This window comes from Rhodnius prolixus, unplaced genomic scaffold (genome assembly GCF_049639745.1).
Source record: "Rhodnius prolixus isolate KJV_2025 unplaced genomic scaffold, Rpr scaffold_4, whole genome shotgun sequence".
Taxonomy (NCBI): domain Eukaryota; kingdom Metazoa; phylum Arthropoda; class Insecta; order Hemiptera; family Reduviidae; genus Rhodnius; species Rhodnius prolixus.
This window is the reverse complement of record NW_027411614.1, coordinates 22,696,141-22,713,219: the sequence shown is the minus strand read 5'-3', so window position 1 is coordinate 22,713,219 and position 17,079 is coordinate 22,696,141. Positions and strand designations below refer to the sequence as shown.

Here is a 17,079-nt window from a genome sequence, read left to right as displayed (position 1 = left end):
CTAAAAAATGTGAAGGAAAAGTTAATGCAGTAAAATTACTTAAATAATATCAATGAAGTATTAATGAAATGTTGGGTACTTACTGATTTGTGTACCTTTTGGCGTTTAATCAACCCTTATACTTAACTTTTTAAACTGTAAGTTTTTGTTAAGGAGATTTTTGTACCTTTTGGATAGATTTTTATTTTTGTCTATTTGGCAAAGTTACATATCTGCTTTACAGATTTTTTTAAAATTTGGAATAAGCAATGCTATCATTATAACCTGATAGGTGTTAAGTCGGAACCGTAACTACCACTGGAGAGATCTTTTTAAAGAATGATTATAGTTGCGGTCCCCAAACCTTCCTAAATAACAATTTTTTGTGAGAAAGCGTTTTGAATAAAATAGGAAGGTATTTGTACGTAAATAGTAAAATTAAACTGCGATTTCAGTACTTCCTTTTAAGAGGAGCAAGAAAAATAAACTGCGATTACAGTACTTCTCCCTAAAAGGCAAAGATTTTGTATCGAACGACCGATTGATGTAAATCGGTTCACTCATTGACAATTTTAACGATTGCAGTACTTCCTCTTAGTAGAAGTAAGGGCACGATGGCACTTCACAGCCACGTAGAAGCGCTTTAATCACTTCTTCGTGCTAAATTTTATCAAAATCGGACTAAGCGTTATAGAAATATTGGTAATAATTGTTTTAGAAAGGGTCTTATTTGGGTGGGGCAAACTCCCCTCTTTATGAGGCAAAGCGTCGAGACATATAAAGTGCAAATCTGTACAAAATTTTGATTCGAATGACACTTCATTCATGAAAATCGGTTCACGTGTCGATAATTTTAAACGATTGCTATACTTCCCCTTAACAAGTGTAAGAGCTGATCGCCGCTATAATGCTTAGGGGAGCCCTAACCCTATCATCCTACCAAATTTTATCAAAATCGGGCCAAGATTTACAGAGTAATTAGTAATAATAATTTTGGAGGGGGCCTTACATTAAGAGGGCTAACTCCTCTCCCATTCGATGTACAGCGTCGAGACCCCCAAAAGGCACATCTACATAAAATTCCGTATCGAATGACACCTCATTCATGAAAATCGGTTCACGCGTTTAGGCGCTATGTTGTTTACAAAAAAGGTAACAACAAGAACAAGAACAACAAGAACAAGAACAAGAACATTTTTTGTAAAAGCGGTTTTTGCTCATTTTCGGCAACTTTTTTCTCGAAACCTATTAGATCTGGGTTGTTGCAAAAAAATTACAGTTATAAAGGAGGATTTGCCCTATATTTTAAAGAAAATTTGGGAATTTTACCTTTTATAGAAAGAGAGAAAAAAATTGACAAAGTTGGGTGTTTTTCAACGTTACGCTTTTACGTGCAGTTTTTGATGATCAACCCTTATACAACTGTCCTACCGGACAGTTTTAATCAGGTCATCGGGAAAATGGATAAACGTAGGCTTACTAAAAAGTCCTTTTTTGAACGAAACCTTTCCGTTTTGAAGGCACAATCCCGGCATTCTGGCCAATGCTTCATTTTGTACTTTTTAGACTGAAAAAATTAAACACTGAAAGCTCGTAAAATTTGATAAAATAAAAATTATAGATTAAATTTTCAGCCGATTTTATAATTCAAGAAGGAATTGTAGCTGAAAACTATTTAGTTATCTTAGTGAGCATTTTATTATTGATTGCATTTGCGCTGAAAATATTATCATTTTAAAGTTAACTACTCTACTATTATAATGACTTCTTGATTTATTGTAAATAAATAATATTTATTGTGTAATATATTTTTACTTTTTACCAAATTAATTTATTTTTATTTTACTGTTTGCTTTCGGAGGACAGTAAAAATTATTTTTAGTAAATTAAGTAGTTGTCTGGGCTTATTATTACTTAAAACTCTCGCCAATAGAATGCGTGCAAGTCTATTTAGTGGTAGATATTCCAACAAGCTGAGTCTGAGTAAAATTGAATAGAGAAATAATTATTTGAGAAAAATGTTTCAGTATTTATATTTTTTTCGGTTAGTAAGTTTGATAATAATATTTTATATTTAGTATTCAATAATACAAATTTAGCCCTTCAAAGCCGGAGTTTTTTTTTTTTGAATTTTCCAAAACTTTTTTATTTTTTCTATCAAATAGGTTGCTAATAATATAGAAAACATAAATTAATTAAGATATTATTCGCCAATCTCTGGTAATGGCCAGTGACCATATGGTCACATCAGGTCAATAGGGTACTAGTGTACAATGCCATCTTTTTTCAACAAAAACTCCTTATTTACTTGATTATAAGTACGAAAAAAACTTTCCTTATTTTAAAAAATGTTTAACATAAAAATTGCACTTAATTGTTTCGAATGTTGGGTTTCAAAACAAGGTATTCACAAGCCTACTTCGTTTTTTCTGCATTGTGCCCACAGATGAACATCCTTCATTTATTCATCTCCTTCTTTTATCATTTGGCACCAGAATCACAAAGTGTCCCAGATCATCAGATCATACATCAGATCTTCATCTAATGTGTATATTGAAGGATGTCCTGTTTTTTTGAAGCCGTTTTATAATTTGTTAGGTAACTCAACACAATCGTCCCTGGAATTCTAATTTGGTACATTACATTACATCGATAATTTGGTACATTACATGAAGTGATTTTTATAAAACACCCAAGCATTATGAAGCACTGCACCCACTCACCACGTGAATATGGGCCACCACCATTTCTTACCACGTATATTTATTCGGCAAGCCATAATATCTTCATCCATCAGTTCCGCCCATGTTACAATTACATTCGGGCGAGAAATGCATATCTTTTTGTTTCACATGGCAATACCTATTGACTGTTCCAAGTGGAAATATACTTGCTAAAGTAACTGCGGAATAGTCATTCTGACGTACTACCTCAATTCCGCTTTTCCAATCTAACATGCTTCCCCCCCACCCATTTCGTCATCACTGTAATTACAGCCGCTTCAGGTGGAACAATAAAAAATTCCGGCTCACCAACAAATTCATCATTGGATTCGTTGTTATTGTAGTAAGTTTAAGGCCTCCTCGAATATCAGCCCATCTTTGACTTTATTAGATAAAAAAAAAAATAATGAAATAGTAGTCCAATGACCTGATGTGACCAAATGGTAACACAGCTTTTGAATGTGATTTTGTAAGTATAAATTTAAGTCTTGAACTTTGTTATTGATACATAATTTATAACAACTATTGGTTATTGTGTTTCATATAAAAAACACAAATTATGACGTATTTAATAAACTAAAAAATTGCTAACAATAAACTAGAGTCCAAACTGATTGAAACAGGTTTTTTCAAAACAAAATATACTAACTGAAAACACTAGTTATTATGATTTTCCGTCCCTTATTACGAATAACATACACTAACGTACACTATAGTAAAGAGAAAATCTAAACTGATTGTCTAGAATGAACAGCATTCTATTAAATGTGGCAAAATTCAACTGTGACCATATGGTCACTTTAGGCTTTGATGGGTTAGAATTAATTTTATTTAAAACGCACATTTCCAAGTAAAACAAATTTTATTTCTTAACTACTAATTATAAAATTATTCAGTACATAATGATAGCCCATAGCGTTACAAATTAGCCACTTTTTTAGCGTTAGTGGTAATAACTGAGTATTTGTGCAAAGTACCTCCTCCATCATTCATGATTAAGAGGCCGTCTTCTAAAAGTAGTTGCTTACAATCTTCCAAGAATTCTTCTCGCTTATTCTTAGGAATGTGCCTTTTGTATGGGTTAATTGAATCAAAATAATCTAGAAAACAAGATAAAATTTTAACTAAAATTATTTTATGAATTAAGAAAAGAACAAAAAAAGTAGGTTTATGAGTCGTACAAGGTGGTAAAAATAGGTTGCACCCTCTTTCTAAATTTCCATTTAAGTGATGTCTATACTTGGACTTTTGGTACGGACACTTATGGCTGTGTCCAAAACATCTTATCGTCCACATTGCACTGCAGTTAATTCAGCGCCATGTGTAAATGCGCCCTCAATTACAACGTGCTGCTCTTTTGTTATTATGGTATGGTAAACAATACTTGATACCTGTTTCTTGCATTCTTATTTTACATTTTAATTGCCTTAACGTTTATTATTTAGTAAGTTGACTAAAAATTACCTATAAATTCATCCATTGATTTGTGAGCAAAACTTGTTTCACTGATTGAACAACTAACTACTTCGAAGCAGCAATCTTCCAGAACTTTTGTGTATTCTTTTTTTGTATCTGCATTTGAATTGTGTAATACATCCCAAGTGTTCCAGTACTGAAAGAATAACAAGAGCTATTAAATGTTTAATTTATTTTATTTTTAAAGTAAAGTAATGCCTATTTTTTCAGGCGGCCTTTTTAGCGACCAATTAGGTGTTGTAGATTGAGGTGGCTAGCAAACTTACTTAACGATAAAATTCACATATTGAACATTAAATAAAATCCAAGGACTAGACCAGGAATCGAACCCAATACCACAATGCATTAGCTTTGCAGGTCTCACCTCTAACCTCTCGGCTACCGTGGCGCCTGTTTTAACTTATTTATTTTTACCCAGTTGTTTTGCAATGCACATTTTTTTAAGTTTGAATTGGAATTTTGTTACATAGGTTTACATTTTCATCTGAAGATTACACCACCATTAGCATCATGGCTGCAGAACCCATCCCTATTGCAGCTATGCTGTACAAGTCGTAATCGAACTCCTCAGAAAAAAAAAGGCGACAGTGGAATTCTATTTCTTCGGCTTTGTAGGGGCAGTGAACCCCCACAACTCATCCACTCTAGCGTAGGGGTAGTGAAACCCCACCACTCACCCACTCTAGCCAGAGAGAAAGGGACAGCCCCCTTGGACACAGAGAAGGGAGGCTCGGCGAAGGTATATAAGAACAAGAGGAAAGTCAAATCATAATCATATTCAGATTCAATTAGACATATACAATTCAGTTCGATATTCAGCTCGAGAGTTCAAAGTCTTACACTTCAGTTGTACACATCGTTTAGCCACGTCAGTCAGTCTGTTCTGTTCTTGTAGTGTAAAGTATAGAGTCCTTGGCAGTCAGTCATATAAATATACAAAGTCTTATACCGATACTAAAAGTGTTATTTATCCATCAACGTCTACAACCAACATCTCTCTCTCTCTCTCTCACATCTGAACCCATTACAGCTTCATGGCCGACTTTGATTCGGCTACTTAGACGCAACAGAAGTTTAAAAAACAAAAAAAAAAAAAGCAGCATGCTTTTTTAAAGGTCGTTTGCCAAGCTAGACAATGCAGGTTGTCTTCGTCAGGACTATGCATTTTCTTTATAACAGTCCACCCTCTCCCAAAAGTGGTCGTCATCGAATTTTTCAGGAAAAAAGTTTTAAACAGTGGTTTTAGATCTACAGGTGCGTTATTAGATTACCAAAGTTAAAATAAAATAATAATAATAATGTAGAATTAGAAAAATTTATTCAGAAACTAGGAGATTTTCATCAAAATTGGAAATTTAGTTTTTCATTTAATTCTAAAAAAAAAAAAAGTAATAATTTAAACCTTTATTTCTAAAGTTTGGACTAGAAATGTTATCTAAATAACTCATATTTGAAACATTAATCTTGGAAATTGATTGCACTTGACTCTGAGCTAGCTTTGACATGGGCTCTCTTCCAATTGTGCAACTCTTCAAAGTTTCCATTTTTGCAGAAATTTTAAAATTCTATTTTGAAAATTATAAGAAGGTTATCTCACTATGTTTTTTTTTTTTAAAGAAATTTCAAAAAAACATACTAGCTCAAATGTCTTATTTTTATTCTTTCTTCTAGAAGTTGCTGATATCTTCAACTACAGGCGCCATCAACTGCTAGGTTGTTAGCTGCAGGATGCTGATATTTTTCAGAGAATGCTAGCCAGTACTAATCTGTTTATCAACACGCCATATCACTGCACTATGTTTTCGAACAAAACGACGGCTTTAGAAAGTTGTCATACCTTTTTTGCTACACAGTTAAGGCAGCAGAGTAAGATGGTAATTTAATTTTTGTAAATAATTTAATGATTACCATTGTTTCATTACAATATTTTAACAAGAGTTGTTAGTAGAGGGGTTAAGTGGGGAGAGAAGTTTAAAATTTACAATCTGTATGCTGATAATTCACTCTGGATCGCGTTCCATTCTCATTTGATATCAGTGTGAACTACTGTTCGGAGTCAATTTCTGTACAGAGATAACAATTAATGCGATCTCATTAAAAATTGCGAAGTTTAACCAACCAAACAAATAGTGGTTATTTCTTGCGCTCGTACTGGCTGAAAAATTTCTGCCCATAGGATTGCAAATCTTGTTTGATTCTTTTTTTTTTATTATTGGTGAAGATGAAACCGGAGGTTCTGGACTCATCCTCATGGATCAAGCAGAGTAAATCAGCTGTGCAAGATGGGGGACATATCTAATAGTGTCAAGAAGGAAGAAGGCCTACTGCAGGACGTTTCTGGGTTCACTAGCTGGTAGAAAGGTATAAATTTTATTATCTTCTCAGGCTTTCCAGAATTGCCTCCTAATTTTTTGTAGACAGCTGCCTGAGGTTTTATTTACATCCCACAGTTTACAAATTCATTGTCTTGAATAGAACATCTAATAACAAACATTCACCTCCTTTCGCTAATTGAAATGTTTACAATTCTAAGAGATAATTTTACCATCAATTATACTCTTTATCTGTTTCTACTTTTAAAATCTAGAAGTTTTCTTTAGCTTACTCAGGCAAAGTCATGTGCCGTGGGCCATAAACTACATTTAGGTAGTGAAGTAAATGTGACTGGCTTACCGAACCCATCAATGATGTCACCACCATCGAATTCGGAAATATGATTTTAATTTTCTTAGACTAGCGTCTATCTCATACAGAACTAAAAATGCATTCAATATTTAGGGGAACTTTAAATCGCAAATTTGTCGACACAATTGAAGGAATCTGGTCCCAGTAGGTGGTGGCTGGCAACTACAGATTATGTCGAGAGATGAAGGAAATTTCAATATAGTTTCAAACTAACTGCATCGTGTTCATTCAAGAATGGATTGAATGGGACGTCACTAGGTGTTGTATGAAAACATTCAATTTTCTGCTAGGTTAATATAGCAAAAGATTAACTAACGCACATCAACATATTCAACGTTAGGTTATTAAATTCCGGGGATTTCTTATTGTACTGCCAATCTTCTAAAAATATTCTTTGGCTTTGACAATATGGTTCACACCATATTACGCGACTTAGGTAATGGTCATGAGCACCAGATTTTAAGGGTGCTAATAGTCAGTAACAATAAAGAAAATGTTGCTATTTATATTTTTAATTTTTTTTTTTTTTTTTTTTTTTTGGGCGCATCAACAGCTAAGGTCATTAGCGCCCGGAGCTTTTACCAGTGCACTGCCGGCCTCCGGACAGTGTTCTCTCGACATAATCTGGATAAAGATGAAATTGGTCTATACAGGGTGTTCATTTTAAGACGGCTCAAATGCATTTCATTCTTAAACGGTTGATCTGAACGAAAAATTTGTTGCCCGTCACCTCTAGTTTCAGAATGTGTGACTTGATTTTAGATTTCTTCCCGCATACGCGGCTGACAAAAGTGAGGGTTCGCAGTTGACCTCCATTTTCATATACACAGTTTTAAAGAGTATAAAAAAGTTATGAAAGAAACCGGAAACCGCTATTCGATATCTTTAAAATTAAAGGTGCTAGGCCATTTCAAAATCTGGTATTTATTAATCATATTTCAATTTTTTAACTTGTTATCAAAGAGAAAGAAGAGCACGCGATAGGTCATTTTTATGTATTTTTTCATCCCCTTTCTACTAAAAATATTGCCAAGGCAGTAAAGCCAGTATTTTTCTTAATATCGGGAAATAAGTCGTTTTCAGAGTGATTTTTCTAGGAAAAATCAAATGTTAAGAGCTTTATATGTTCTCAAGCATACACAAAATGGCTAAAAATTAATTTTACATCTGTTACAAACAAGAAGGTTTAATAATTATTTGATAATTTTGGGAGAGTTACGTTTAATTACCAAAAAAAAATTGGAAACCTTCTGCCACATACTTAAGTGATCAATATCTTTCATGTAAAGGCTCAAACTTATTCCTTAATTTATCAAATAATGCACTTTACTCAACTTGTGAAGCATTTACTGTGTCTTCAAAGATGCTTCCTCAAATACAGAGAGCAGTTGATAACCTCCTGGCTAACCTGGCTTGCGAGCCAGAGTAGGCACCTTTGAAGGACAGTACATGCTTCACAAGTTGAGTAAAGTGCATTGTTTGATAAATTAAGGAATAAGGTGACGGGCAACAAATTTTTCCTCTACCATTTTTTGCTCAGATCAACCGTTTAAGAATGAAATGCATTTGAGCCGTCTTAAAATGAACACCCTGTATAAATCGATGAAAAACTTAATAAATATTTCTTACCATACCTTTGAAAGATGATTCCATTTTGGATGTTCAGAAAGTTCTTTGAATAACGTAAGGAATGGATGTGAAGTTGTAAACATTGTGACTACATTTCCATTTAGTTTTAATAATGCGTTCATATTTTTAGCTGCTTGTCTAAAAGTAAAAAATAAATACTCTTTAATATCTTAAAACTGTTAAAAACGTTGAAATATTTTATAATGAAAAAGTCTTTATAAGCATACCTTTGATCGGTGACCCAATGTAAACAATAAAATGAGAAAATTTTATCAAAAATTCCTTCTTCCCAATTCATCCAAATATTTGAATTACTGATATCTAATTGTTTGAATGAAAACTGATTATTACCATATTTCTTTTGCGCATACATGATCATTGCTTCGGATATGTCACATCCAACCTGTTGAAACAAGCTTTATGTTTAAAAATCACGTTGTTTTAAATAAATGTAACTATAAAACATAATTTTTTTTTGGAGGTTACAAGCTCTATAATTTGGCCCAATTGGTATCTATCTACATTGATACATTGTAAACGCATTAGATGAAAATTCATTGTTTAACTTTGGTACTGTATTCAACTTAATTTCTTCTTCGAATTTCATTGATTTTGCGGTAAGAATGTCAAAAGTTTTATTTCGATTTCGCCCTCACACATCCGGACTGAATAAACAATCGTAAAGTTCTGTCGTTAGAGTTTTCTATCTTCTTTTTTCCTTATTAATAGCAGTCTAAAGAAATATGTCAAAACAGCTCGAAGATTAAAGCACCATTCCAAAGCTGAACTCCAACCACAAACCAACATTGTCAAAATTTATGTTTAAATTTAAATAAATATTTATTCATTATCTATGTAAAGGTATAACCACCACTGAGCTTGTAATGCAATTGTCATTCTCAATGCTCAATACTTTATGTTCATTCCACTAAAACTCAAAGATATACAGTAAACGCTTGTAATTATTTAAAAACGATCTGTCATTAAATGATATAATTTGCGAAATTCAAAACAAACGACTAAAAACAAAAATGGATTTTAAAATCCGACTTTAAATCATATTTTAATTTTAATTTAACAAGCTGCAACCAAGGCTTTCAGTGTTAGTAGCCGAAAATTAATAGATTCACTCCAAACTTTCCCTACTTATTACATTATTAATTTATTTAAGGAAAACGGCTCAATTATTGGCATTAAACTTCTTACAGAACTAATCATTGCCGAGTTCTAGTTTTGTCATTTCCACTTGACTTTTATCCTAATAAACTTTATCTTTGAATATTCTTTGAGAATGGATTATTTAAACATATCTATTTTTTTTTTTTTTTTTTTTTTTTTTTTTTTTTTTTTTTTTTTTTTTTTTTTTTTTTTTTTGGCGCATCAACAGCTGAGGTCATTAGCGCCCGGAGCTTTTTCCAGTGCACTGCCGGCCTCCGGACAGTGTTCTCTCGTTACAGACAACACTGTCCATCACCGGACAGTGAGCTGTAAGAAGCTCCTAGGAAGAGAAAATCTAAGGGTCAGCTGCTGGATTCGAACCCGGGACCTCCGCGTGGGAGTCCAGTATGCTAACCTCATAGCTAATCCCTTCCCTACGAGGTGATTATTCATAACTTTTTTGTTTCTATTAAATGCCATTTCAGTATTACTAGCTGCAACTACTTCCGGAGACCTTCCTTTGCCAATTTTTCGGTTTTGTTCTTGCTGTCTACTCCACAATGACGAAAATGCTTTGCATCAAAATTCCCCATCCTGTCGAAATCAAAGCGCTTATTATTTTGCCCTCAAAAACATCATGGGACCCAGAGCTGTCTCATTCTGACACTGCGAAAAATAGAACATTAAGAGTTTTCTAAAAAAAACAAAAAACAGTCTTCTATGGCTGTCCTTTAACTTATCGCCAAAGGTGTGGAAGAATGTAAGAGAAGATTCAATTGGTTTGGTTAGAGACAAAATGCGACGCTCTTCGGTAGGCCTTAGAACTCTGTAGAATATATCGAAATGTTTTAATTATTTCCTCCAACGGAATCTCCTTAGAATGAATTATCTGGAACTATGTTCCAAACATAAGTGATAGGCATAATCGTTTTAAAACTCGTGCTTAAAAATTATAGAAAAAGAATATTGCGGGTTCAGCAAAGTGATATGTCAAGTTAATAGATTTTAACGAAAAGCGAAACGGTTTGTGGATTGAAGACCTAGATTATAAAGTATAAAGAGAGTGGCAATAAAGCCAATTCCTCTGCAGCCTAGAAACTCTGTCATGGCTGCCCAAAATTTAAGTAATTGTACATAAATATACTCGTAAGTGTCTCTAAAATGTTAAATCTATAAGGGTAATCTAGGTGTCTAATAACTTAAAGAATATTTGTTCGGAAATGAAAATAATTAAATACAAACAGCTTATACTACTTGAAAACTTAGTAGAAGGTGATGAATTCAAAAAATTCATTGGACTGCACCTAGACAAACGGTTGACACGGAATCCCCATACCAGACTGAAAAGACAAGAAACTAAACAATGCTACAAACTTCTCGCCAAACTACTTGACAAACGATCAAAGATCAACCTAAATAACAAAAGATTCTTATACCTTCTGTTACTGCGACCTATTTGGTCATACGGCATCGAAGTATGGGGATCGAATAAACATTCCAACCAGACTTTACAGTCAGAAATACTACGAAGACTACTTGCTCAATTCTATATTTCTAACCTCACCATCCATAATGACCTCAAAATCCTTTCTCAAATTTCATTCCTCTACAGTAGCTCATCCTAACCTCTTTAATAGAACACCAGTCTTCTCCCGCAGTACCAGTCAATCTTCCACGAAGATTGAACAGAAGATGACTTCGCAAACTACTCTCATCGTACGAGAGCAGTATAGTATATTCACGATATATTTATATTCACGATAATGGAGTAACACCGCTGGGTGCTAACTCCACACAATAATCCTGAAATTGTGTTGTCATTTACCTGATTTTCTTGTTGCAATTATTGTTGCATTCGTAAATTTCAATGAGTTTTTTTTTTAAAAAATGCCTTTAGTACCTCTTAAAATTTTGTTTTATCGAATTGAGTTAAATGTGATGCTACAATTTTTTGCAAGAAGTAGTGGATGGGCGAATCGTCGCGCTGGATTCGTTTTATGTCTTTTCGGACTCTTTTCTCTAAATTTGAAATGCCTTCTAATTGTTGTAGTCGGTTTTATCGGATAATCTTAAAAAATCTATTTACAGTACAAGCTTATAGGAAATCTATGACGTAACATTTCAAGGGTTATTGCTTTGATCTTCTGCACTAAATTTAATCAATTCAAGTATCCTACTAGATGTTGAATATAGCTGACTCGCCCGTTTCATTGAAGTTAAGAGGTTTGAACATCCAGTAAAATTACACGTTTGAAGTTTGGTTAAAATAAAGTTTTATCTTTTTTTTTTTAGAAGAAGCTCGTAAAAATAGGCGCGCCTTAAATTAATAACTTAAGTTTTAATTAATTGATTTTCCAAAGGAAATGAATATATTGTATAATGGAAAATACTGTCAGCAATCAGAGTTGAGGTAGCTTGGATTTCAATGGAACAAAGTCTAGCTTTGATGGTTGGGAAATGTTTCTTTCCCAGATAAAGGTCAAATGTTGTTTTGTTTCATTTAAATTTTAATAAAGTTTATTTCAATTTTAGGAATAGCATGAAATCTATTTAATTGAATTGTTTAAATTAATTATCCTAAATTACAAGTTTAATTATTCTCGTTCATTCCTGTTGTAGAGCAAAGAGTAACTCAGAGAGATTTGGAAGATCAACAAATAAAGTTTTGGACCGAAGAGTTTTGCTCTGGTAGCGGCCCTCAAGTTTTGGAAATCAATGGAAAACAAACTAAATGGCCATCCATTCTGATGATCTTCGGATAAGCTCTGCAAGTTGCTGCAGAAGTATTTTTTAACAGGATTTGTCTTGTAATCTACTTTGAATTATTATTTAGACAGTATATTTATATGTATTAATAGTCTAATATGAATAGTTTTGTTGAATACACGGTTAGGTTCACTGTGGTGCTGGGTCTTACCGTCACAGCATAGCAAACATAGCTATGCTAGCTAAGATTGTTAACTGTTCAGGGTTTTCTTTCATTACAAAAGATACCCTCTTTAGATTGACGAATTAGATTTCCATTTAACTATGGCGGATAAAACCTACGATTTAATTTCTAAATACTGGGAAGTAACAATATCTTGGTGCTTTTCATCTTACGATTTAAAAACAGTTTGTTTACTGACGTATTGCGCTTGCTACTTAAAATATTGGCCAAAATTTTCTGTTACTGGAACCCGTCTGTGACCCATCTATTTTTGAAGGCACATCGCAGAACGCTAAAGTATTCACATTTATATGTTTTTTACAATTTTTGACTGCATGAAGTTGGGTCATTTTGAAGAGGCTGATCGATGCTAGTTTGGTGAGAGGTAAATTTGAAAATTCAAATCTTCGTTTACTAATTTGAGTGATAGTTTTCTGGTGCTGCCGATTCAAATAGACATAATTTTACTTTCATCATATCACTTGTATCATTCTCTCTCAATTGTTTAAGCCCTTACAGAAACTGAGCTTTGACCTCCAGTTTTTCATTTGAAAACAGAATAGTGGATTTATGCATTTTTTAAAAGTTATGAATTGAAATTGCCCAAAGGAAACTAAGTTTTGGTAGTTAGAAAGAAAGGTTACGCATTGCTAGACAAAAAGCCACAGATTCGTTATTCCCTAGTATCTTTTGCCCGTAGAAGTTTTTAATGACTACTCGAATAAAACATAAACTGAATAACACCTACAATGGTGGCGTCATGTGGTAAATAATGTTTCAATAATGAAGTGGTAAGATCGCCTGGGCCGCAGCCTACGTCTAATATTTTTTCACCATTATTCCAAGGAAGTTCATCTTTCACTCTTTCTAATGCATAGCGTGCATCTCTTTTCTGTAGTTCGTTCACCGAAGTATATAATTCTGGATCAATCATTGTTTAATAATATATATGTTCACAATCAGGCAATATCCAACTTTTCTTTGGCTGCAAAGTTCTGAAATAATAGTAAATAAAATATTATTTATTAAATATAGTCTATTCTCTGGGAATAAATGTAATTCTTAAATTAAATAAAGGACATTCTAGAGCTAGCCTAATTAAAAAACTGAAATTTAACTTTCAGATGTTGATTCTGACTGACTGAGATGCAGTAGATACAAATAACTATGTAAATATATTTTTGGAATTCAAAGAATCATATAAATACTCAGTAGGAGTGTGATGCTGCATTTTTGTGGTTAAATTGCATTCTGCGGGTATATTGTTGCATCTTTCTGAATGTGTATTCGCTGGTAGTAATGACACATTCCTAATAATAATAATAATAATAAATAATAATAGTAAGGGAAGGGATTAGCTATGAGGTTAGCATACTGGACTCCCACGCGGAGGTCCCAGGTTCGAATCCAGCTGCTGACCCTTAGATTTCCTCTTCCTAGGAGCTTCTTACAGCTCACTGTCCGGTGATGGACAGTGTCGCCTGTAACGAGAGAACACTGTCCGGAGGCCGGCAGTGCACTGAAAAAAGCTCCGGGCGCCAATAAACTTAAATGTTGACGCGCCTTAAATCATAATAATAATAATAATAATAATAATAAACTTTCCGGTGATGGACAGTGTTGTCTGTAGCGAGAGAACACTTTCCGGAGGCCGGCAGTGCACTGAAAAAAGCACCGGGTGCCAATAACCTTAGACATTGACGCGCCTTAAATCATTAAAAAAAAAAAAAATAATAATAATAATATTCATAATATAATAATGGGCTGAGAAAGAACGATTGCGCAGACGTCGAAATATTAGGTTGTATGAGGAGAAAACATTAGACCCGATCGTAGGTCTTACATTTAAAAAAAAGAAAAAGTAATGTCTAAGTTTCAGACGGGCGTGATCAGTTACTGATCACGTGTCGTGGACAGCAAATATAACAAAAATTTTTTGTTAACCGTTAAATAAAATCCAATTCCTAGTCGAATCGAATCCAGTATCACAATATATCATAGACTTGCAGTCCTCACTCTTAACCACTCGGCTATCGTGGTGCACAGATCTCAAAATTTTTTATACTACTTTTTGGGTGTGTTTAAAAAAACAGATAGTTTTTCAGACTAAAGATGGATGGCTTTATGATTAATATCGAAAACGTCTGATGTTTTCAAAACAACTTAATTTAATTTAAATTTTGAAAATGGTTCATCTATTATACAGGGTGTATACGGAGGGGTGGTCGAAACTTCGGCAGGTGATTCTGCAGCTCAATTGCAACAAAAAATATTCTCTTCACTTTGGCCCGATTCTCAATAGTGTCCAAGATATTTGCATTTTTAACTTTTCTGTCGATATTCGCGTTATTCACCATAAAAACGTCAGTAACTTTTCTGTCCTTTACCCTACAACAAATCTGCTTATTCCAAACGAAAGAGCATTAAATTTCCTATAAATATGCTTAATCCAGAGCCTCAAAACGTTTCTTATAACAATGAAATTTTTACTTTAATGTCTAAAAAATTCGTTCTCGATGATTTTTGTTAAAATTTTCAACAGTATTTTTTCAATGATTAATGAATCAAGGAATCACATAATTTTAGTAAAAGTTGCGCATTTATTGAGCTTTAAGATCATATGGATTTTTTTCGGTTTTTAATAAAACCCTACCCCGAACAGAGGGGAGTAAATGCAGAAAACTGGGATTTTGCGTAACCGACTTTTCACTACTAATTTACTAAAATGAAAATTTTTGGAGAAGGAACAAAAAGAAAAGTTACCATTTTAGATTCTAACAATTATTATTTAATAAAATGGATGTAAAAAATAAAGTAGCAATTGATGTTGCATTTGAGCTACTGAATCACCTCCCGAAGTTTCGACCACTCCTTCGTATACACCCTGTATAGTCTACAAATATTAAAATTTTGAACAATTGTAGAAAACTATGATTGCGCGTCAATATGTTAAATTTATTGTCGCCTCGAACTTTTTCTGTGCTCTGCCAGCCTCTGGATAGTGTTCTACAATCACAGACATCGTCCAGTTGCGGACAATGAGTAGAAAGAAGCACCTAGGAAGAAAAAAAAATCGAACAACCACTAACTGAGTTAATCCCTTCGCTTTCTATTGAAGTCAAAAATTCAGAATTATCAGATGTAGTTTAATTTTAGTACAATCAATGTTAGCAGGTAAATCCATAAAAATGCCAGAAACAACCAAAAATTCAAACCGTAACTGAGAAACGATTCGGATATCCCCGATCCATACTCTGTCTCAAAAAAGAGTTCATAAGAAGGACATAATATTGTATATCATTTTTTTATTCACCTTATTTAAGAAAGACCTAAGGCCAGACTCAGCATAGAGATCTAGATATATAAAAAACTTTTAGAGGGGAAAAAAAACTTAAAAGATATTGATTAAAAGGTAATTGATGATTTGTATTGGCTAATTTCTATTTCTAATTAATAGTTTCTAATACTCCATTACAGTATCTAAAATATTTTATAAAAGTTTTGACTAAAAATTAAATTAAAAATAACTTCCATATTCTTCCACTTCTATAGAAATCATATTTTATATTTTCATTTGAGTGAACAAAATGTTGGCATGATCTAAATAAATTTGGCTAGCTTTCTGACACTCAGAAAATTAGTATAAGTAGAGAAAATGTCATGAATGAGTAGTGTGCTAGTGCGAATTTTCTAGCCTGCCAACTTGCTGACAGATATTTATTGTCATCACCATCAGAATATGTAAATATTGTATTTGATGGGTGGATGATATCCAGTGATATGTACAAGTAATACATGGGGTGTGTTCTTTTTATCGAGAGTTAGTGGGCGTGTATAAATGTAGTTATAACTATTAATACGCAATTAAGTTCTGTAGTTTTTAAAAAAGTATTCAGACAATCAAGGGAAACCTGAATGTTCTTATAGTTACCTATTCTTTCATGCAAAGCTCCTGTCCTCTTTATATTAGGTTAAGAAATCTTGCATTAGTTTGGTTTTTCAAACCATAGTTCACTTAAATATTTATAAATTTGTGCACGATTGTACAAAGTAAGAATGTAATGATTATAAAGAGAAAATAAAAGAATAATTTTAAATCCTTGATGAATCTTGGCAATTAAAGCTAACAAGTTAAATTGTTTTGCTATACTTAAATTATTGCCCTACCTGCTAAGTAGCAGAGAAAGAGGACATATTTAGTAATAAATACCTGTAATATTAAACTGAAATTTCCTAAGGAGTTAATATGTATTTTTTGTTACTTCAAAACTCAGTAAACTACTGCATTTATCTAAATAAAATTCAGATTAATATAAAACACTGAGTTATCATTAAGGTCAAGGGATCTCTATTTTTTTTTTCTTTTTTTTTTTTTTGGTTAAACATATTATACAATTTTTCTATCCGTCTATATTATCAGAATGTAGTACGTGTCAGTTATAAACTAGCAATAAATAAATAGCAAATTTTGTTTTTTTAAGTGCTAATATTATTTGATAT

The 17,079-nt window shown here is 33.0% G+C and overlaps 1 protein-coding gene and 1 long non-coding RNA gene across 3 annotated transcripts in view; one reads left to right on the top strand and one right to left on the bottom strand.

The window, feature by feature from the left end:
- Positions 1–3,545: 3,545 nt before the first annotated feature.
- On the bottom strand, positions 3,546–16,928 carry LOC141456059 (juvenile hormone acid O-methyltransferase-like). The gene is made up of 6 exons (XM_074131656.1): positions 16,790–16,928; positions 13,328–13,574; positions 8,720–8,895; positions 8,498–8,630; positions 4,167–4,314; positions 3,546–3,802 (listed from the first exon to the last, which is right to left on the bottom strand). The coding sequence occupies exons 2-6, from the start codon at positions 13,511–13,513 to the stop codon at positions 3,621–3,623; spliced, it is 825 nt and encodes a 274-aa protein (XP_073987757.1). The 5' UTR covers positions 13,514–13,574; positions 16,790–16,928; the 3' UTR covers positions 3,546–3,620.
- The window catches only part of LOC141456062 (uncharacterized), a 27,112-nt gene continuing 16,231 nt past the window's right edge, over positions 6,199–17,079 (top strand). For both annotated transcript variants that reach the window (XR_012459568.1, XR_012459569.1), the window contains exons 1-2: positions 6,199–6,539; positions 12,270–12,457. This is a non-coding gene — a long non-coding RNA (uncharacterized lncRNA). The remainder of the gene's footprint in view (positions 6,540–12,269; positions 12,458–17,079) is intronic.